At 37.2% G+C, this 23,113-nt stretch overlaps 1 protein-coding gene across 6 annotated transcripts in view; it reads right to left on the minus strand.

Annotated features, from left to right (window-relative positions):
- Positions 1-411: 411 nt before the first annotated feature.
- ZMAT3 (zinc finger matrin-type 3) overlaps positions 412-23,113 on the minus strand; it is a 32,799-nt gene continuing 10,097 nt past the window's right edge. For 3 of the 6 annotated variants that reach the window (XM_086674762.1, XM_086674764.1, XM_086674763.1), the window contains exons 3-6: positions 14,071-14,271; positions 11,646-11,812; positions 11,430-11,530; positions 412-7,856 (exon numbers count right to left, since the gene is read on the minus strand). In XM_086674762.1, coding sequence (XP_086530888.1) covers positions 7,645-7,856; positions 11,430-11,530; positions 11,646-11,812; positions 14,071-14,271 — 681 coding nt within the window. In that variant the 3' untranslated portion in view covers positions 412-7,644. The remainder of the gene's footprint in view (positions 7,857-11,429; positions 11,531-11,645; positions 11,813-14,070; positions 14,272-23,113) is intronic. The other 3 variants (XM_086674765.1, XM_025913825.2, XM_025913826.2) reach the window with 3 other exon arrangements.

Genomic DNA, 23,113 nt, shown 5'->3' on the forward strand with positions numbered 1-23,113 from the left:
GCATATATAAGCTAATTATAAGAGTATTTTATATGTGAAACACTCAAAAGATTAATGGGTAGATCCCTTTTTACATTGTTTATTTTCAGAAGCAGTGATTATGGTCCTGCTAAGCCCAAAGTTCCTTAGAATTTGAAGGAAAGATAAATTTTAAAATACATCAATAAAATTAAGAACTTGCTCCAGGCTCAGGCTAACTCCAGTGATGTACAGAAGAAGTCGTGTGAGCAGCTAGGTCAATTCTACCGCAAGCCCAAGAGCTGACATACTCTGTATCAGTTCAAGAAGTCTGGCAGATCATATGCAGACTGATGAATGGGAAACCTAGTCATTGACCATCAGCATTGAAAATAACGCCTCAGTGCTGACAATGTACCTTTTCCCTGTGATCTCCAACTCACAACCAAACAATTTGCAGACAAGACTCAGAAACTGTTTTATTAAATTGAACACAAAATGCCTGTTATAATAATGTCAAGCTTTTATCAGAAATCAGTACAGAAGTGAGGATACACAGCCAAAATGAGCCATCAACATAAGCAGTGTAAATTTTAAATAACTTTTGGATTTCTATATTCGATATGCTAAAAAAAAAAAAAAAAACCAAAAGAGCAATTTCAATTTCACAATTCACAGTTGTGTAAAACCACAGTTGATTGGTTTTAATCCCATACTTTTGCCATTTTATGGCCCCAGAATGCAAAGATTTCCAAGTCAGTGACTGGCACTTAGCCCCAACAGCATACACAGATGTTAAACCCCTGAATGACATTTAGAAAAAATTTTAGGAAACAACCCCAATTTCAGACAGTTCTGGCTGGCGCTTTTTAGCCATATCCTTTACTAGATATTGTTCTAGTGAAACAGCAAAAGCCAATTTTAAAAGTTTGCCATGCCATTAAATGAAGTGTTCTAAAGTCTCCCTTGGTTTTTTATGATTTTATTCTCTAATTTAAAACAATAACTACACTAAAATGCAACCTTAACAGTGAAAGCAAAATCAGTTTTGCTTCTGGATCTAGAGCATACATCCAAGACAGGCAACGTATTGCCCTAGCAGATGCATGGAATGCTTGAGAGCAGAATCGGACATGCTCTAGTAAGGCATTTCAAAGCAGACACACCATACCCAAACTAAATTATTATGGTCAGCTGAGGATACCACAAGGTGAACGCCAATGTACACAGAATTAACAAGAAATTCTTACAAAATGACACACTGATTTACAAAACCACAGAAAGGTGCTCAAGTACCAAAGAAGGCAAAACAACGACCAGCCGCTCTAAAAGAGTTTTGTTCCAGTAAATGCCAGATTTGCAGAGTAGAAATAAACTTCATGTGTGCTTTGCCCTAGGATATCACTCATCCTGACACATGGGGTTACTTTTCCTTAAAAAAATATATCATGTCGACAATATACATTGATTCAGTGATATAGAACATTTATTTTCACTAGTGAGGGGGTCACTTAAGCACTTACATAGAAAAAGAAAAAGGAGTGAGTCATGAAGGTTATTCAAATGCAAAAAGAAATCTCATAAAACCTGCATTATTAGTCAGTATTCAACAGTGAAGTGAGATTTTTAGTAATTACATTGGCTTGATGAGGAACATGACCATGAAAAAAAGCTTTAAGTTCAAAGAATCGTAAAATGCCTAAAAACGAAAGTCTAACTAGTAAAAGTACATACTTTCATTTTAAGGTCCCCAAAGGAATGTTCAGTTATTTTGAAAGCCATGATTTGTATCATACAAGCACAAGAATAGGAATCAGGAATAGTCAAGTTTCAATTCTGACTTATTTGTTCAATCTTCATGACCTGGAGCAAGTCACTTAAATTCTTCAGATTTTATCCACAAAAAAATTTGGCATAAAAATAAAGGCATATGTCAAAAAACTTTTTTTCTAGACAGTACTAGAGTAAAGCTAAAGATGCTTACTAAGGCTTACAATTTCAACAACTCATTGTACAGTACAATCGTTTTTGATCCTGCTAATTATGGCTAGAGGAAGCATGGACAATTACAATTCTCAGGGAATTCAAAGTCCTTAAATAAGTTAATGGTTTCAACTTTCTAAACTACAAAATCTGTTCTTCTCAAGTTGTTTAAAACCACTAATCATCTACAGGTTTGACTTTCCTCCTCTCTACATTCTGGTGGAGCAGGTAAAAGTAATGACAGAGATGTAGTATCGTGGAGAAAAGCAGCAATAGATTAAAATGAGGTATACACTGATTTAATAAACCCCAATTGGTAATTTACAGTTTTTTTAAGAAGCTGCATAGTTCAGCAAAAATACATCATAGAAGAGGGGTAAAGAAAAAAGTTCTTATCATCGAATTTTAAAATGTGTGACAACTAAGCATTTAAAATGACCAACCCCAAAAAATGTCAGGTTGGAAAGAACTGTCTTCCTTTATGCTACGCACATATAAAACAGAAACCTAGAAAGCTAAAGTTCACGAGAGAAAAAAAAAAAAAATGCATGTTATTTGGTTCAGGTTATCAACTTAATACACTGCTTTTTAAAAGATATTAATTTAAACAAATAATAAACTCTAGTTAATGACACCTATGCTGAAGTGTGTAAGGGAAATGTACTGTCTGAAATTTACACTGAAATATGGATTTTAAAAAAACTCCATGGATGGATGGATGGATACAGGGGTGGATGGACATGTGGTAATACAAACCTAGTAAAATGATGATGGTAGAATTTACTGGTGCATATATGGTAAAATTTTTCAACTGCAATGTACATTTAAAATTTTTCATAATAAAATGTTGAGGAAAATGTTAATATTTCTACAATAAAATTAATTTAGCAGTGTGTTTTAAAGACTCAAAGTACCCAGGCAATTTAGAATTTTAAATTAATTGAAGTAGGGAATTTTTGTTTTAAAAGTCCTCACCCCTGATTTGTGAAGATCCTTTCTTTAACATAGAGATGAATTAACACGATAAGTATTGTGGCAAGGGTAAGATAGTCTCTTCACACATCTCATTTGCAAGTAAATAATTCTCTCCTCTCTCCTGGATAGACATGTTGGGAAAAGACCACTGGAAAAAAGTTCTTCCAAACATCAATGTCAAGCCCTTTTCAACCCACCACACTACTATTCACTAAATATAAACGTAACACAGATTAAGGTGAAAAATAATCTGACTATTGCCAGCCTGGGATAACTGGATTTATTTTCAGGGGTATGGTTCCTGATCAATAATGTTAACAATTTTATTCAATATCAAATTGAAATTGCACTAAGCAAAAAAAAAAAAAAAAAAAAAAGACGTAGAACACAATTCACACAGACCTTTGCTATTCCAAGCTTCTGTTTTATGAATTGTGATTAATGGCAATAATTCTATCATCTCTTCTCTCTGTAAAATGCTAAAACTTGCTAAAGGCACTCATATTCTGGGCTTAACGGAGACAGGGTCACATGGGACCACAAACCAGTATTGTTTTTTTGGTAGCTACCCAGAAAGGGAGTTTACAAATGATCTTCCCATTCATAATGGGAAGAAAAGGTCAAAGAGCTATCAGTAGGAATGTCGTATGAGAAGCTATTTACACAGCTATTTGTCCATTCAGCTAGACCGATAGTAATAACTTACGATGGTAGAGGTCCACAACCCCCCCCCAAAAAAAAAAAAACCCAAAAAACAAAAGCAACAACAAAACACTATTATGTATGAAACTCCTGAACAATGATTTGGCTGTTAAAAAAAAAAAAGTTGGCAAGGTGGAATATTTTTCAAGCATTTGTTCAAAAGCCTGCATTAAACTTTTGCCTATATTGACAAAATATTTCTATTTCTAAGGAAGCTTTATTGTTCTTAGTATATGCCTCACCAAGTTCTTCAAAGAGCACTTCCAGCCTACATCCTGATATTAAGGAAACAAAATAGGTTCCAAATATACCATCCCTAGACCTCTCTGTAGAGGATACTCCGCCTAACGGTTACATGTCTCCCCTGACACAAGTAAGGCTCTTTTTTACACAGGTCACTGGACAGTCCTCAAGTTGTCATTGCTCATGGTCCCAGCCAATTCAGGAGTGAAGAAATCCTAAATCCCACCGCTAATCTTTAGAATCTATCTACAGAGAAAGATTTAACCAAATATATATACATATGTTTATATATAAACATGAAATATATATTTCTCCATTTATCTTCATTGAAAGTGTAGATAGGTAGCTATAAGCAAGCATTATCAGTTCTATAGAACAGCTTTATAAAACAAGGTGGAAGATTTCATGCTTCCCTTTAGCATGTTTAAGTCAGAGGAACATAAGGATGATCTCAGACAGCCATGATTCTTCATTCAATCTCAGGGTTTCAAAAATCCTAAATGGTTTTCTAAGTTTACCAACTAATTACAAGGGGAAATAATGAGGGAGTTGGAGAAGTTACTTTTTCTAAATGAATGGTATAAAATATTATTCATCTTGCAGAATCCAGTGCAATAAGAGACAAGCAGACAAATGTAATAAAAAAAACATGCACATATTTACAAGTTGCAGTACATAATATACAAAGACAAGACCAACAAAGTATTTTTCTGTTCAATGTGGAGTCAAAAGGATTACATGGCACACTCAATTTTGTAGCTTAACCTTTTGAAAAAAACACTTCAAAGGCATATGCAATCCAACCTTTTAATTGGAACATGGAATTTTTCCTTTACAACTTCTTGCCCTCAATATCTTAAGAGTTTCTAATTGTTATCTTCTAACATTGACTTTGAATGACATCTTACACAAAGATATTCACAGAGAAAAGAGACTTTGATGCTATGAGTTCTTGCAGATGATTACTGAAATCTATTTGTTTGACTCAAGATTTTCCACTGTTTAGGCCTCTGTCCATCCTTGTATACAGCATATAAAAAGATACTAACATGACTCCTGGGGAGCACAGGGTGCAAATTCTAAAGCACATTACAGAGCGGGAGTGGACTTCACAACATGAAACCAATGGAGATCACTTATCACTGCAGCAGGAACAACAGCCTTCTTCGACAGGGGAAAAAACACTGTCTACAGGGAATGTATGAATGTGAGAAATTGTACCATGCAGAGATGTGTTTATTTAGGTATTTCCTTTCTGACAACCTCTGTCACCCTTTGTTTCACCTATGGAATATAGGAGAATATTGCAAGATAACAAGCCCAAAACAACCCATTGTCACAGAGATTTGTGGGGTTTTTTGTTTTTTGTTTTTTGGATGTGTATGTAACCTCTATAAATGATCATGGAAGTTATCAACTTCCTACAGTTTGGAAATTAAGGAGCAAACTGAGTTATTGTAGGCAATATGGTATCTAAAGTGTCATATAAAACAAACACATAGCTCTTTTTTAGTGCAAAGAAATAGAGCAAGTAAGAAATAACACTATAAATCTAACTTTTCTTTAAAGAAAATGCGTTTATGCATTCATAACATCCATTAAGGGCACTGGGAGACTGGAAACCTGAATGTGCAAGGCCAGGAAAAACATCAAGGCCTTTAAGTCCACTGCTTTTTGTACATATGTAATGAGATTGTTAAGTGGGGAGAGTGGGTGAAATCCTTCCTTTAATTTTATTTGTAAAGGAAAAATGGAAAATAGATAAATGCCACTTTTACAAACTGTAAATTCTTATTCACAGTCCTTTACTGTTATCTGAAATAAAGATCCAATGAAATTTTCTCTATGGTATCACATAAACATATGTGTGTATATGTATATAAATATATACACACATATATGTGTGCGTGTGTACATATACATACACACACACACACACAGAGACATAAAGAGAAAGAGGGAAAAATGAGATTTTTAAATAATTATAGAACCAAGTGGCCAGCACTGTTATATTAAAATCTACCAAAAAATTATACTTAGCAGCAAAATGAGTAACCTACTGACCAATGAAATAAGCTCTAAATTGCCCTAAACAAATCAATTATATAAAAGGATTATACTATGAGTCACAAGTCTAGATAGAATCTCAATAACGTTATTTCATTCTTCTATTTTGGGGAGAAAAAAAATTACTAAACAATTTTACTATTTTTCAAAAAACCACTTCAACCGAAGGGCAACTTGATACTGAACTAGAGGTTAATCCCAAAACTGAATTTTAAATACATATCTAGATTGCTCAAAACCTGTTCATAAGTATTAAAGGAAAAGAATGACAATGATAATTTCCTTCTCATCTCTTTGCTTATAGAATTCCCAAGGGAAAAAGGAGTTTCATTTTTAATTAGTAATGTAAGCAATCAAATGTGAATTGACCATAGTGCAAAGATACTACTCAATATAAACTTCCTGGTGAATGTGGCCTTTCAAAAGAACTATGGATGAGCACCAGTCTTATCCATGTAACTATAGTAAGTAGATAAAATACAAGTAATGAAAGTTCATAGGGTACTCCATTAGTTAATCTAGCCATACACTAGAGCTTCTTATTTTGAAAACAAGAAAACAAATAATAATACTGTTGTAATTATCAGATACCAAAGTACTCCATAATGTATTTCTATTATCTTTTAGAAAGCTAAATTATAAAGAAACCAAAGTTCATGTATTTTACTATTGGAAATTATGCTACTAAAATTTGATTAACTTTTTTTAAATTCCTCTCTATTTATGAAACAGTAAGGTAGTAGTATTTTCTCAGGACAGCCAACAAACTGGCAAGACAGGAAAGAATGTACAATGTAAGGATCAGTTTATCAAAAAAGTCTGCCAAAACAAATGTCAAGAGAACTGAATTTAGGATCAAGACCATCATACAAGTACATGTTATTATCAGTGAATAGCTCTAAAACCATCCGAAAAATATCTTTGTAAAAAATAGCATATCTATCTTACACTCACTGGATATTGGAATGGGGGGCTTGGAAAGCCCATAATATGGCTGGGGCATGAGAATGAGCTTATTTTACAAGCTAATTCAACCAGGACGGGGAGGGGCAGAGGAGGGGAAAGGAAGAAGGTGGCATTTAAATGAATGAAATCCATGACTGGAAATGAAATTTCACCATTTGGAAGTCTACAAGCACATTGGAAGTGTATGAATCCATGAAAATCTGCATTTCAATAATGGGAAGACATGATAATGGGAAAACATGTCCTGGGAAAGACCCTAATGCAGTTTACAATAATAGTATATCCTACTGACAAGGCATTGCGTTGAGGTGGTTCCAAAGAAGCCTTGGGAAACCAAAATCTCTGCTTACCTGTTGTCACCGTTATCTGAAGTAAGAACTCAAGAATATTCTTAACAGTACATAAAACTAAAATTGCAAAAGAAGGTGAAATTTTCAAATAGTTAAAGCTCTAAGTGATCAGGCTACTAGTTGACCAGAACTCGGTCAAGATAAAAAGTTATTTCTCATGGGGTAGGTAGGTCACATGCTCTAAGCAGCTCAACACAACTGACCTGAAAACGCATCGTGACCTAAGAAGCACATTCTTTACCTTCCCCAGTTTTGACATCTCACGGTACCACTGCAGGTTACATATATTAACATTAAGCAGAGGAATGTACTTATATCAAAAGGACCACAAAAGCAGGGCATGTCGACAGAAGGCAAAACACCAGGCAGGCAAAGCTGCTCTCTCTGAATGTAACAAGCACTATACATATCCCAGGTTCTCCATCTCGTTCCTGTACCGCTGCTCAGACACCTTGCTTTTATGTTGCTTGCTCTCTAAATGCTGCCGGAACTCCATCTCTTCGCCAGCCCCGACATTACACATGGAGCAGTAAAACCGGCCACTTGGAGTCACACACATGGCCAGATCACGGGGGATTCTCTGCCGAGAGCGGGGATTGAAGTAAGGACCTGCTAAAGCAAGAGATGAAAGTAGTGTAGTCACTTCAAAATATTTACTCAATAAATGATGGCAGTCTGGCTGATTATCACTGTAATTTGTCACTCTAAGTTCAAATTATAAAATTCACTGAACTCCCAGCTTTAAAAGAATGCAAAATTCCCAGATTTTCTTAAATTACAATTTTATACAGGTGCAATCTAAAAAGCTAAAATGATTCCTCCAACTATCATCAGAAAGGTTACCGTAGAGCCAAACCCAAACTCAAAATGGCAATGTCTCTAAAAAGTAAATAAAATTTTAAAAACTGTTTAACTTCCAAACATTACATGGAAACTTTTGTGATTACGCTAACTCATTAATCCAAAACTTCGACTTCTAAGAATTATCCCAAGAAAATACTGAGAATTTTTGCACGGAGATTTGTCAACAAGGACATTATTTATGACCAGTGTTCATATAAGTTTTTATCAGAGGATATGGGGAAAGGAGAGATCAAACACATGATTTGAACAATTACGGTAATGGATGCAATGGAAATCCATGCAGTCACCATAAGTAACAAAAACTCTTTGATTACATGGAAACGTAATTATAATATGCTACTAAGTGAAACAAGAATATCACAAAATATAATCGCATTTCTATTTTAAAGAAGTATACAGATGGGAATGACATATACAAAAACGTTGGTGGGATTACTAATAATTTTATTTTCTTTTTACATAACTGACTTCTTTTTTTTTTTTTAACTATGTTAAATTGAATTTATTAGCCTGTGCATTCAAAAAAAGGTAATCTAGGGGCTCCTGGGTGGCTCAGTCAGCTGAGCATCTGACTCTTGGTATCAACTCAGGTCATGACCCCAGGGTCGCGGGATTGAGCCCTGCATCAGGCTCTCCACTGAGCATGAAGCCTGTTTGGGATTCTCTCTCTCTGCCCCTCAACTCAGCTTACAACTCATACTCTCTCCCTCTCTCTCTCTCAAAAAGAAAAAAGTTAATCTATAATTATATAAATAAATTCTTTAGAATTCAAAATATGCAATGTGACGTATTTATACGTAAACCAAATTATAACTAATGTATTTTAAGTTGGGGAGGTTGTTTTTTTGTTTGTTTTTTGTTTGTTTGTTTTTTGAGAGAGAGAGACAGAGTGCAAATGGGGAGAGGGGCAGAGAGAGAGGGAGACAGAATCTGAAGCAGGCTCCAGGCTCCGGAGCTGTCAGCACAGAGCCCACGGTGGGGCTCAAACTCACAAACCGTGAGATCATGACCTGAGCCAAAGTTGGATGCTTAACCAACTGTGCCACCCACGTGCTCCTTGGGAGGGTTGTTTGTTTTTATTGAAGTATACCTGACACATCATGTTACCTTAGTTTCAGGTGTACAACATAGTGATTCGACGATTCTATACATTATGCGATGCTCACCACCAGTGTAGCTGCCATCTGTTACCATACAACACTATTATAATACCATTGACTATATTTCTTATGCTATACCTATTATCCTCTGACTTATTCATTCCATAGCTGGAAGGCTGTGTCTCCCACTCCCCTTCACCATTTTGCCCAAGCCGCCCTCCCCTCCCCTACTAACTATTTGTTCTCTATATTTTAGCATAATACCCTCTAGGTCCATCCATGTTGTTGCAAAGAGCAAGATCTCATCCTTTTTTATGATTAATATTCCATAGTGTGTGTGTGTGTGTGTGTGTGTGTGTGTGTGTGTGTGTACGCACATGCCTGTACACACCACATCTTTATCCATTCATATACTAATGGATACTTGGGTTGCCTCCATATTTTGGCTATTACAAATAATGCTGCAATAAACAGGGGTACATATATCTTTTCAAAATAGTGTTTTTGGGGTGCCTGGGTGGCTCAGTTGGTTAAGTATCCAACTTCAGCTCAGGTGATGATCTCGCAGCTGGTGAGTTCAAGCCCCACATCATGCTCTGTGCTAACAGCTCAGAGCCAGGAGCCTGCCTGCAATTCTGTCTCCCTCTCTCTCTGCCCTTCCCCCATTAGCGCTCTGTCTCTCTCTCTTCCTCTCTCTCTCAAAAATAAATAAACATTTTTAAAAAATAGTGTTTTTGTTTTCTTTGGGTCAATACTCAGTTATGTAACTGACTTAAGTTGGACCACTGCTTATTAATTTTCTGCTTTTCTTTTCTACTGTAAGAAATACTTAAGACTTTTCTCAAGATATTATTTTCACTGAATCCTACAGTTTAATCTATTTTTATTACTGTTTGGTTTTAAGAATTTTTAATTTCCAGTATGATTACTTCTTTGATCCATGAGTCATTTAGAAGTATTTTAAAATTTCCAAACGGAAATTTCATAACATTTTTTTAAACGTATTTTTTGATATTGACCTCTCATTTCATTGTATTCTGGCCAGAGAATATAGTCTAAACTGCCATCTGTCCTAAAGTTTATTTTATGTAATTTTTAATTTTTTAAATGTTTACTTATGAGAGAGAGAGAGAGAAACGCAGAGTGCAAGCAAGGGAGGGGCAGAGACAGAAGAAGATACAGAATCTGAAGCAGGCTCCAGGCTCTGAGCTGTCAGCATAGAGCCTGACGCAGGGCTGAAACTCACGAGCTGTGAGATCATGACCTGAGCCGAAGTCAGATGCTTAACTGATGGAGCCACCCAGGCACCCTACTTTATCTAAAATCAATACAGCTATCTCAGCTTCCTTTCAGCTGAATTTTTTATCTAATCTTATAACACTTGTCTTTAAACTGGGACCTCAGTAAATTTACACTTACTATAATTACTGACATATATCTGAACTTCTATTAATCCTATTACATTGTGCTTTCTATATGTCCCTTTTTTCTATGCTTCTCTTGCCTTTCCAACTAACTTTTTTTTTGTTTTTTTGTTTGATTTACTGTTCACGTGAATTACCTCTGCTGATATGTGTGTGCACTGGAGGCTGTGATGGGGAGAGAATGAAGGACTATTCAGTTCAACTCTCCCTACTGCAGATAATCAGAAAATGCAGACAACATTCCTCTAAAGTGGCAGTTCTAAACTGAAGGTGTATATGAGAATCACTGAGGAAGCATTTTCAAACCACACATATGTCTGGGTCCCACTCCCAATTTACTGACTGAAAATCTCTAAGTCATGGTTCAGGCATGTGTATTTTGTAAAAATTCCCCCAATAAATCTGATTCACCACCCTACTTAAAAGCCACTGCTATAATCTTTATTTTCCCCCCAAAATGAAGATTTAACATTGTACAACTTTAAACCAAACAGCCCATTTTTATAATGCATTTTACATTTCTCAGCAGGCAAACACCAGGAGCAGTATAAAGGACTATGATCAGAGACCTTAAAATAAAAATAAATAATATACCTCAGCATAAATAAATGAATGAATGAATAAATAAATAAATAAATGTTTGGAAATAAATGCCAACTTGAAAAGCCAGTAGACAATTGAACAAAACAATTAGCTAGCCCCAAATTCTCAGGACTACTTATTCCCATTAAAGGAAATAAAAATAAAGAAGACCATCTGCAGAATGTAGCCAAGGTATGTGGAAATCCACAGGATACCTGAATTATTCTGTACCGTATACATATTCCTCCTATTAGGCATCATCTTATACTCATTCCCTTCTTTCCGGGTCCGCCGCTGACCCGCCTCAGAGGATTCCCTGGAGAAAAGAAATTTTAAAAGAGTCAGACTTCTAAACAAGGATCCCTTTCAACTCTTTTTTTCTAGACAGTCTTACACAACACTTTGGCCTCAGAGAAAGTGGCAATACCTACGAGAATGAGTTACTCTGAGCTTCCGCCAGCCGCAGCCTCTTGGCATGATTCTTCCCTTGATAGTGAGCCTGAGCCACAGCCGGAGAACTAAAGGAGGCATCACAGAGCTTACAGTAATCGTTCTCTGTGGCCAGGATCACTCTGCCTCCCGGCTTAAAGGAGCCCATCTGACATCAAAGACACAAGAGACAAAGTTAAAAAAAAAAAAAAAATGTGAAGTTTATTCCCTTCTTTCCTTCAAAGTTCCCTCTAAGTGTTGAAAGATAAACAAAGGTTATGGTATGACCACAGCATTCGGCTTTATAAGGAAAGGACATAATTCATTCCAGAAAAAAAAGCAACAACAACAGAGAGAAAAAAAAAATGTTGAGAGACAATGTGGTTTTGTATTACAATCACCTATGTACCGAACTGGTTAATGGCTTGTTGCTATCTCCATGGAGAAATTTTTTAAAAGAAACATAGAAGATTCAGGGCAGTACAGATAAGGCCTAATATCACATTATCAGAAAGGTAAAGTCCATCCAGAATCCATCAGCAAGCCTTTAATGAATGCCTACTGCTTTTAGGGCTTGCTACCTAATGCAGAAGGGATATACAGACATATATTTACAAATGAGCCCCTCTCCCAAAGAGTCTAAAAATTAGCTACAGATGTAACTGGGGAAAAATAACCAACAGATTCAGACAACTGTATTCAGCTGAGAAACGAGTTATGAGAAACCTAACACAGTGCCTGGAAGATAGTATCTACTCAATAAATACGGTTAACAAAAAAAGACAAACTAGATTTTGGCTAGAGGAGAATAAAATACATAATAAGGAGCCTGGAAAGCATATCGTATTAGGACCAACTGAGGGAAACAGTATTGTTTCATCTGGTCAGAAAGATTTTCTGGGGACAGGATAGCTGTCTCCAAAAATCACAAAGGGCTAAGCTGTGAAAGAAGGTGATGGCTGTTTGCTCAGGAGGCAGACACCAGCTGAAAACAGTCCCCAGCCAGGAGTGACCATCTCATTCCAGAGCAGCCTTGAGGAATAAGGGCCCTGTAAACTGCTCAGCCTGAAAATCTGTCTGGGTATTTTCCTGTCCTTTGACTCTGTTTTTACCTTCTCTCATTTACCCCACAAACTCGTGAGGATGGAAAGATAGCTGGAATGGCTGTCCACACTTCAAATACTGGAAAACTGATGTTCAGACAAGAAAAATTATGCTGTCATGGTTAGTAGAGGTCCAAGGTCAAAAGAAATTCTTGTTCCACCAATTCACAAAACATGTAATGCCATGGACAAGTTACTTAGCTTACCTGAGCTTCTAATAAATGTCCAGCTGAGACAAATGTTGCTGGCCCATGGATTACATGCCCACTAATAAGGCCAATACCTCTACGTTCTTGGAAGCACTAAATGCAATCAGGGTCCAGGACTAGAATGAGGCAAGATAAGCATTTGCCATGGGCATGAAATTTAAGGGTGTATCAAAAAACTCAGCCATCAAGATAAATAATATTTTAACGGAACATTCTTACAAATCAAACCTGATGCCAAAAGAAATCAATGTAAACAAAGTATCAAAATTTTAAATACAGACAGGATCAGGAATAGCGCCATGCCAAGCCATATGGCAGCCAAGGCAGAAGGAAAAATCAGTAATACCTACCCTATCTTTAAGTTGTTGACATTTTGTTTACTACTGATTTTTTCAAATTAATTTTGGATTTTTACAATATGACATTAAAATATTTATCTTGATAACTGTTTTGGCTCCCTCTTAATTTTTGTGCCTAAGTCAAGTACATCCCTGACCTCATCTTAGTCCCAGCGCTGAATGAAGTGACGCATGAAAAGTGCTTAGCAGAGTGCCTGGCATAGTAAGTGCTCAATTAGAGTTATTATTATCTATGACCATGTATTGTTCTACGGACAAAGACAGATGAAGGAACACAATCCATATTTCAGAGACTGTTACCGAGTACAGGATTTCTTGCCTCAAACACCTGCTTTACCTACTAAAGAGTGAAAGAACTTGGCTCACCAGTATGTGTCATTACACCAAAGTCCAGATAAAGTTTATACAGGCTCTCGCCATAGAGGTAAGAAAGCGGTAATCTGAGAAAACTGACCTTGCTGGAAGGCAAACAGGAAGTCAGGGGGATTAACTATAATAAAGATATAAGTGTTTAAGAACCTCTCTTTTCATTCAGAGCTTAGCCTAGACATTCAGACTTATTTAACCCAGAATTTTGAGAAATGCTTAGAGAAAAGTACATGTACCAATATTTGTTTCATCATTTCATGCATCGCAACCAAAGCCAATGAGAAATCTCGAGGGTTATGGATGTTGGCAAGCTTTACATCCAGCACTACAGTTCAAGGAGTTAAAAGTACCAAGGAGAACCTTTTGGGAGTATTTGCCCAACTGTACCTTGATGGGCTCATGGATGACAAATTTCATCCATGACCACTTGTGCACAGGACAACTTCCACCCTGACACACGCATCTCACCTGTGGAGGGACCGGAACCGCTGGGGTGGCCACAGGTTCCACCACGCTGCTCATTCTGGCAGCAGGAGGACAACTGTTTGCTGCATAGTAATTTCGGAGTTTCTTACCGTGATTTTTACCCTAGAAGTAAAATGAAATGAGTAATCACCATGAAGAAAATCTGTCAAATTGAGTTAATGTACTCACTAAAAACACAGAAATAAGGGGAGAAAAACCCAAGCGATGTTACCTACATTTTATTTTTTCAGATATATGCAACAGTGGGGTAAAGAGACTACTAGATCTTAAAGTAAAAGAGTCTACTCTTTGGTTCCGATAGAATGATTTATCTGGGAAAGATGAGGGAACAAAGCCAAAAAAATCTGAATTTCCTATTATTTCTGGAAAAGTATTGCATTTTCCAGTGATCTATGTCCTCCCCCAACTTGTTGCCATTCATACGCCACTGCCTAAATATGAGTTTTATTGCACTCTGATCTAATCTACTTTATAAGTCAGTAATGAAATGGATAATCCAGTTATTTTTACAAAAATAGCACTTGCAGAGTATCTTTTTACTTGCAAAGGACTCTCCTGTGCATCAGCTCATTTGCTGCTCACAAAATTTTCTGTAAGAGGAATTTGTTACTATTTCCCACACATGACAGCTGAGGAACTCAATCTGGAGACGGTGGAGGACTTGCCCCTGGCACCTTCAGCTGGGGTGAGAAGTGGAGCCAGAGCTTGGGACAGGCCCTCTGTATTGAGAGCAAGCCCCTTTTGACTATATCAGGATGGCTTCGGGAGGCACTGTGTACCTCTACTAAAATGCATTTGCCTCTCTCGGTGTGTTTTAAGTTGTTATTCACACGATTATATTCCCTGAACTGACAGAAACTTCAAGCCTGTAGGCAAACATTCATTCACCATCTACTACAGGCTAAGCCCTAGAAACGAAAAGACCCAGCACACACTCAAGAGGAGGAGACAGATATATAAGCAGGTAATTAAAGTAAGGCGATAAATTCTACCTTCTGACCACTGGAATGCCCTAAAGGTGCTTTTGCCAAAGTCACGTGACCTCGTGGTCAAACTCACATCTGTGGCTTCACCACATTCTAACTCTAAGCAGCATGACACCATTGCTACTCCCTTCTATTGTCTTCTGTGACTCCCACTTACCTCCTGACTTCTCATACTCTAAACTCTGCAACATCCAAAGCTCCACCGTTGGCCGTCTTCTCCATCTACATTATTTTACCCTCATAGCTTTAAAATAATCAACAAGTTAGTAGCTCCCAAATTATCTATCTCCATCCCTATTTTGGACTGAAGGATTGTGTCCCACCAAAATTTGTATGTGGACATCGAATCTGGAGGTGGAGCCTTTGGGAGGTGATTAATCACTGTCCTTATAAAAAGAAGGCCAAGAGCTCCCTCACCCTCCTCATTCTGCTATGTGAGGATCCAGGGAGACGTTGGCTGTCCGTAACGTGGAAGAGGACCTTGCCAGAATCCAACCATGCTAATACCCTGATCTCAGACTTTCGGCCTCCAGAACTATGAGAAATGAAACTCATTCTAGCTCCAGGGCTTTTGTACTTGCTGTTCCTTTTGCCTGGAATGTTCTTCTTTCAGTTCTCTGCATGGCTAGCTCCTTCTTATCTTTCAGGTCTTAACTCAAATGGCATCTCACTGAATGCCATCCTCCCCTACTCTGCACACACATACTCTCTAACACGTTACCACACCGTCTGGTTTATCCTAGTTCCACTTAGCATGATCTGAAATGACACTGTTTGGTTGGTTTTTTATCTCTTTTGTACTTTCTGGAATGTAGACTCCTTAAAAATAAGGACCTGTCTTGTTTACTCTTCTATCTCCAATGTCTAGAACAGCTTCTAGGCACCTGTCTGGTTCAGCCGGTAGAGTGTGCAGCTCGGGTTCGTGAGTTTGAGCCTCACGTCAGATGTAGAGATTACTTAAAAATAAAATAGTAAGTAAATAAATAGATCTAGAACAGTTTGTAGCATATAGCAGGCAATCAGTAAAGATTTGTTGGCTAAATGAACCAAGTATTATAATGGAGATAACAAATACACTGCCAAGAGAACGCAAAAAAGGAATTTCTTAACTCTGGCTGAATGTGTCAGAGAAGGCTTCCCTGAAAAGGGGACAATCAAGTAATCTTTTAAAATGAGCAAAAGTTTACCAGGCAGGTAAGGAGTGAGGGGAAAGAAAATTGTGAACAGAAGAAATACTGTAAGGAAATACTGTAAGCAAAAGCCCAGCCTGCCCTATTGAGGAATCACAAGAGAGACAGTCTTCTGGAGAAGAGAAGGACTTGAGATACATAGTGGGCTTAATGGCGAAACAGATCTTGGACTTCAGAGGCAGCAGGGAGCCCCTGAAGGACTCAAAGCAAAGTAGTTACATGACTGGATTGCATTTGATAAAAATCAACCTGGAATTAGCACGGGGGATAAGTCAGAGTAGATCAAAGCTGCAGCTGGATAGATGGAACAGAGCTAAGGACAAAGCCCTGGGACAATATAATGTAACCGTGTAGTAAGAATGAGGATCAAGAAAAGGAGATTGAAAATGTCTGGTCCATCAAATAAAATGAAAACCAGACAAGTATGGTATTATGGAAGCTAGAATAAAGTGTTTCAAAAGAAGAGTCTAATTAGATACATTATGACCCAGGAACTGTACTACATATCACCAAACAGAAACATACGTATAAGGAGATATCTATAAGTGTTCCTAGGGGGCGCCTGGGTGGCTCAGTCAGTTGGGTGTCCAACTTCAGCTCAGGTCATGATCTCACCATTTGTGAGTTTGAGCCCCACTTCAGGCTCTGTGCTGACAGCTCAGAGCCTGGAGCCTGCTTCGGATTCTGTGTCTCCCTCTCTCTCTGCACCTCCCCTGCTCACACTCTGTCTCTCTCTCTCAAAAATAAACATTAAAAAATTTTTTCTTAAAGCATGTTCCTAGAAGGACTGTTAGTAACATTGAAAAGTAAAAATAATTGAAGTGTCTATCTACAGGATAATGCATAAATCATAGTCTGTTCCTACAATGAAACACTATACAGTAGTGAAAAATAAACATTCCAGGGCCATGCATGGCAACGTGAACGATTCTAACAACATGCTGAATGAAAAGAACAAGTTGCAAAAGGAGATATATAACAATAATTTTTTAATATGGGAGTTAAAAATATGAAGAGCCACTACAGTTTACATAAGGAAACAGTATGTAGCAAAAGTACAAAAAAGTAATGGAACAATAAATATCAATTCAGTACCGTAGCTACACTTAGGAGCACAGGAGAGGATACAATTTGGGAAGGGATGCATGGGGGCTTCAACTGAATGGATAATTTTCACTCTTTCAGCTTGACGGCAAATATGCAGGTTCATTATCTTATTTTTGTGCTTTTTTATGTCTGAAGTATCTCATAAAAATTTAAAACAATACTAACAACGACAAGAAAAAAAAGAGTTGTTCACCAGGTCAAATGCTACTGTGGGGTTGAGTAACGTCAGGACAGAGAAGTAATGCTTGGATTTAAAATCAGAGGTTGAGGGGCGCCTGGGTGGCGCAGTCGGTTAAGCGACCGACTTCAGCCAGGTCACGATCTCGCGGTCCGTGAGTTCGAGCCCCGCGTCGGGCTCTGGGCTGATGGCTCAGAGCCTGGAGCCTGTTTCCGATTCTGTGTCTCCCTCTCTCTCTGCCCCTCCCCCGTTCATGCTGTGTCTCTCTCTGTCCCAAAAATAAATAAACGTTGGAAAAAAATAAAAATAAAAAAAAATAAAATCAGAGGTTGAGTAACTTTGCTAGAACCATTTCAATAGAGGGGTTAAGAGGTGACATGGAGGGGCTTGGCGAGACAACGGGAGATGTGAAAACAGAGATAACTAGTATAGGCAAATGTTTAGAAGGGTTCTATGACAGGGCAGGGAGCAGACATATAGGGTGGAGAGTGAGAAAGGGAAGTGGGTCAAGGGAAGGCTGGTTTCAAATTTGGGTTTTACTTAGGCTCGTTTGCATGACAACAGAAGGAAGTCAGTAAAACCTGAAGAACAGATGGTACAGGAGCCAAAGCATGTCCGTGAAAAGGCAGAAGACGACGAGGCACATGGTACTACAGGAAGAGCCAACATTAGACACTATTCACAAGTTTCAAGCCAACGTTACGTCCATAACAAAATGACAATCATGGCAACTAATGTTTTTTAGCATTCCTGTGATAAGCGGTGTTCTAAATACTTCATATATATTATCTCGTGTAATCTTCATGAAATCTCCATCAAGTAGGTATAATTACCATCCCCGTTCTACACATGAGGAAACGGAACTCAGGAGAGTTAAAAACTTGCCCAAGAGTTTCCAGATAGCTAGGCAGCAGGTACCTGGGCTTGTGTGTCCCCATCTACCCTCTATAAACAATACAGAACAGTAAGGAAAACAAATAAAACTACACAAAAGCCATGCCTTCCACATAACAAGAAGGCACAGAATGCCCAGACTTCAACATAACTATAAGTAAAAATGGAGAAAACATCAAATCCCAGGGAGCACTCACTCACACTTCTGCCACATGCATTCACAGTAAGCAAGAGAGTCTTTCTGCAGGAAAGAGAGAAGAGGAAGCTAGCAGCAGACCTAAAATTGCTTTCAAACCACCACCAGGAAAAATAAACCCACCCTAAGTTTGTAAACACTAAAACATGATCTGGTGGAGCAGAGCACTCACTACTAAACGGGGCTTAAATGTACACATGATCTGAGGCAGCAAAGTGGCTTCTGGAGGAGAAAAAGACAAGAAGGAAGGGAGAGGCACCTTTTGGCACATGGGAGGCAAAGGGCGGGAAACAACAAAACAGGAAAAGCTAGCATCCTACAAAACAACAACAACAAAAATTAGAGGACATACAAACCACAAGAAAAAAAAAAAAAAAAACCTGAAGAACTGAACTTTGCTACGGTCACAGAAGAGACTGTCACTGAATTAAGACTCTCATAAAGCACCCCAAATCCTCATAATGAACAGATGAAAACTAGTCAGTTCTTTATTTTATTTTATTTTTGAAAACTAATCAATTCTATACAAAGTTATTACCAAAAAAATTAACACATCTCAGCCAATGAACTCCACCCCCCCAAAAAAACATATGAAACAGAAGAAAACCATTAACACAATACTCCAATTTGAACTAATATAGTCATTTGTTTGGAAATCTGAAACATCACCTTATCACCTTCAATCAGAATCCAAGAGGTACAAGGAAAAATGCACAAAAGAGTAAGAAATGAAAAGAAGGGTAATTAAACTTAGGAAAGAAAAAAGAGAATTTTATCAAAAATGAGAAGTAAATGCGTGCCAAAGGAAAACAGACACAAATGAAAATGTACTAAGAGACACCGAAGAAAGACAGAAAAGCAGTTTAGAAAATAAAACAATATAAAGACAAAAATCTTAAAAGCTCAGAGAGGAAGCAATGGAAATGGAGGACAAGAAGGAATACTTTATGTAAAACTGGAGCCCCTGAAAGACAAAAAAAACAAAACAGCCAAATAGAATATTTGAAACCATATTCAAATAGAGTATTTGAAATTACAACCCAAGAAAATTGTCCAAAAGTAAATCAAGACCTGAATCTACATATTGAAAAGGCACGCCAGGTTTCTGGGAAAATCAACCTAGAACAATCAAATCTGAAGTACATTTTTCAAAAGGTATGCAATTTCAAAGAAAAAGAAAAGAAAAAGCCTCAAGCTTTCCAGGCAAAAAGACCAAATAACTTACAAATGCATAAGAATTAGAATGGCATCCACAATATGTAAAACAAGGCAGTAGCTGAGAAGCATTTTTTTTTAATGACACGTAATGAAAGTGTCAACCAAGGATTTTATGTATAGCCCACTGTCCCTGTGTCAAGGGTCAGGACTACAGAAAAACATTTTCAACATACACAACCTTAGGAACTCAGGACGTGTAAGTCCTGCTTGAGGAATCTTTTGGAGCTTCGTTCAACCAAAAAATGACTGGGAAAACTTCAGCAAAAGGGCTGATGGTAAGTATTTTCATAGATATAATTCTAGATCAAAAACTAAATAACACGTGGAGATCAGGATGAAAGAATGGAAATCATGCAACAAAAAACAGAAAAAGGAAGAGGAAAGTAGAACAAGCCCATTGATTCTGCAATAGGTAATTTAGCTGGAATGCCATTAAAAACTGACAAACCAGAGGAGGGCCTGTGTGGCTCAGTTGGTTAAGTGTCTGACTTTGGCTCAGGTCATGATCTCATGGTTTGTGAGTTTGAGCCCCGCATCAGGCTCTGTGCTGACAGCTCGGAGCCTGGAGCCTGCTTCAGGTTCTGTGTCTCCCTCTCTCTCTCTGCCCCTCTCCCTTTCTCTCTCTCAAAAACAAATAAACGTTAAAATAAAAAACCCTTAACTGACAAACCAGATAATACATTAAATAACTGAATGGGATAGTAAGATCACTTAAAACGTATAAATAATAGGGATATGAGAATGGACTACAAGTTATAGTAGGATGTGATATACATTCCTAAGTATACATTTTTGTATAGTTCTTACTTTTAGAACTATATTAACATTTCACAAACTTAGAAAAAGAATCAAAGTCAACAAGAATTGGGGAGGACTCAAAATACAAACAGAAACAAACAAATCTTTTGTATAAAAAAATGAATAACACAACAATACTGAATGGAGGGGGGGAGAAACTATTCACATGGTCTTAAAGTATCACCCCCACAAAACTTATTAAACACCAAAAGAAAAATAGTAACTTTACAAAACAAGAACCTTATAGCAGGCAGCATCTATGTAACCTAAGTAACTTTTTAAAGCAATATTTTTACTATATATCATGCTAAAGACAAAAAGAACAATACACAAATATTATCCTCTGGTTAGTAGGTTTTTCATGGGGATGTAGCTTATCAATCCCCAAACTATGTAGAGAGAGAGAGAGAGAGAGAGAGAGAGAGAGAGAGAGAGAGAGTGAGTTGTGGTTAATGAGTGCCTAAGTTCTTCACTATCCCAGAAAGAAATTAAACATTAAGAAAAGATGAAAGGCTAGAACGAACACTGTCCTATTGTACTGAAATTGGAAGTTTCAATCTGAACTCAGTTTTCAACATACATGCACATAAGTATATATAAATGTGTGTACACATAAATATATACAACTAGCTCTGCCACTGAGATCATCTAGAAACACTAACATCCCAGTAGCAAAGAGTATGCCTTGCACTCAGATTTTGGTTTCTAAACACCATTTTCCAATAGAAGTATACCTGGCTCCTTGAAGAAGTGGCTAGCATAGGGAAAATATAAGAAAATCCTAGAATTTTTGTATTCAGGAATTAAGGAAGCATGACAAAAATTACAGGGATGTATTAAAAGGACACAGGCACCAGTTTGAAGATTCTCACACTTTTCAAATCTGGGACAACAGAAACATCGGAATAAATAATGATAATAATACATTATATCCGTAGAATAAAATAAGAATCCATAATCTATGGTGATTGAATGAAAGCAGAAAGTTCTTCCTTAAGGTAAAATTCCAACTAATAAAGGTAGAAAGAATAATTAAAACAGAAAAATCACCATTTGGCAAACACCACAGTAATAATCACTGCAGGAAAGAATCATCAATGGATGTTAAAATTACTCAGTGAAAATACCATAAGAAATAAAATACTCACAGAGTCTCAAAGTACCTCCCCACATGATACTTATTAAACACAAGAAGAAAAATAGTAACTTTATAAAGAAGAACCGTGGCAGGCACCACCTTAACCAGTGACGAAAGTCAACAGCACCAATGATGCAAAATTTTCATATCATCTCCTTCCCAGTATGATGCACGAGGAATGATGCAACATCACTTCTGTGGTATTTGTGTCAAAAAAAAAAAACAAAAAAAAAACACCACAGAATCTGAGCTTAATAATGAGAAAACATCAATCAAACCCAAATTGGGATATTCTACAAAACTACTCTTCAAAAATTGCAAGATTGTAAAAAACAAAGAAAAAACTCAACCTGTCTAGATTAAAGGAGACATAACAACCCCATGCAAAATTTCATCCTGGATTGGATCCTAGAACCAGGAAAAGGACCCCATTAGACAACTGGTGAAATGTAGTCTGTAGATTAGATAATATTATTGTTATCAGTGTTAATTTTCTGATTTTGATCATTGTACTATAGTTATAAAATATAGTTATATTTGGGGAATCTGGATGAGGTACATGCAGAAATTTTTGGTAGTGTTTCTGGAACCAGCTTGTAAGTTAAAGGTTATTCAAACTGAAAAGTTAATAAAATAGGATAAAACTTGCCCAAAGCCACAAGTAAGTGGCAGAGCTGGGGTCAATCCTGAGCCACCACGCCTCACTGCACCCTAGGAAAAGTCAACAGTATTAAGAACCATCTCAGGTACCAGAAACTTTTCTAAATGTCTTACACATACTATTACTAGTGACATCATCATCTTCTTCATCATAAGGCAGAGAGGAGTTAGGATATATTTCCAATGTCATACATCTAGTAACTAGTGAGACTACAATTTGAAGACTAGTCTGACCCCAAAGTCCATGATTTCATGTTCTAAACTAATAGCCTACAGAACAGATACTAGCAAAGGAAACGGTAAGAAAACAAGAGACCCTTAACAATTAAAGACATAAATGCCAAAGTAAAAAAATTCAATATAGAGTTAGAATTCAATACCTCTTAGAAATAAAGGAATGATGAAAGAGAGAAGAGATAAGCAATATAAAGAATCGATCCAGCTAGTCTAGGCAAGGGCTACCAGAATTGCCAGGAAAAGAGAGAAAGTATAGAAAAGAATTTTATCAAGGAAACAGCATCAAAGAAAATCCCCAGAGCTCAAGAGAAACAGGAATATGCAAATTGAAAGGAACTACTA

This window comes from Puma concolor, chromosome C2, assembly GCF_028749965.1.
Source record: "Puma concolor isolate L17-30 chromosome C2, mPumCon1.1.hap2, whole genome shotgun sequence".
Classification (NCBI taxonomy): Eukaryota; Metazoa; Chordata; class Mammalia; order Carnivora; family Felidae; genus Puma; species Puma concolor.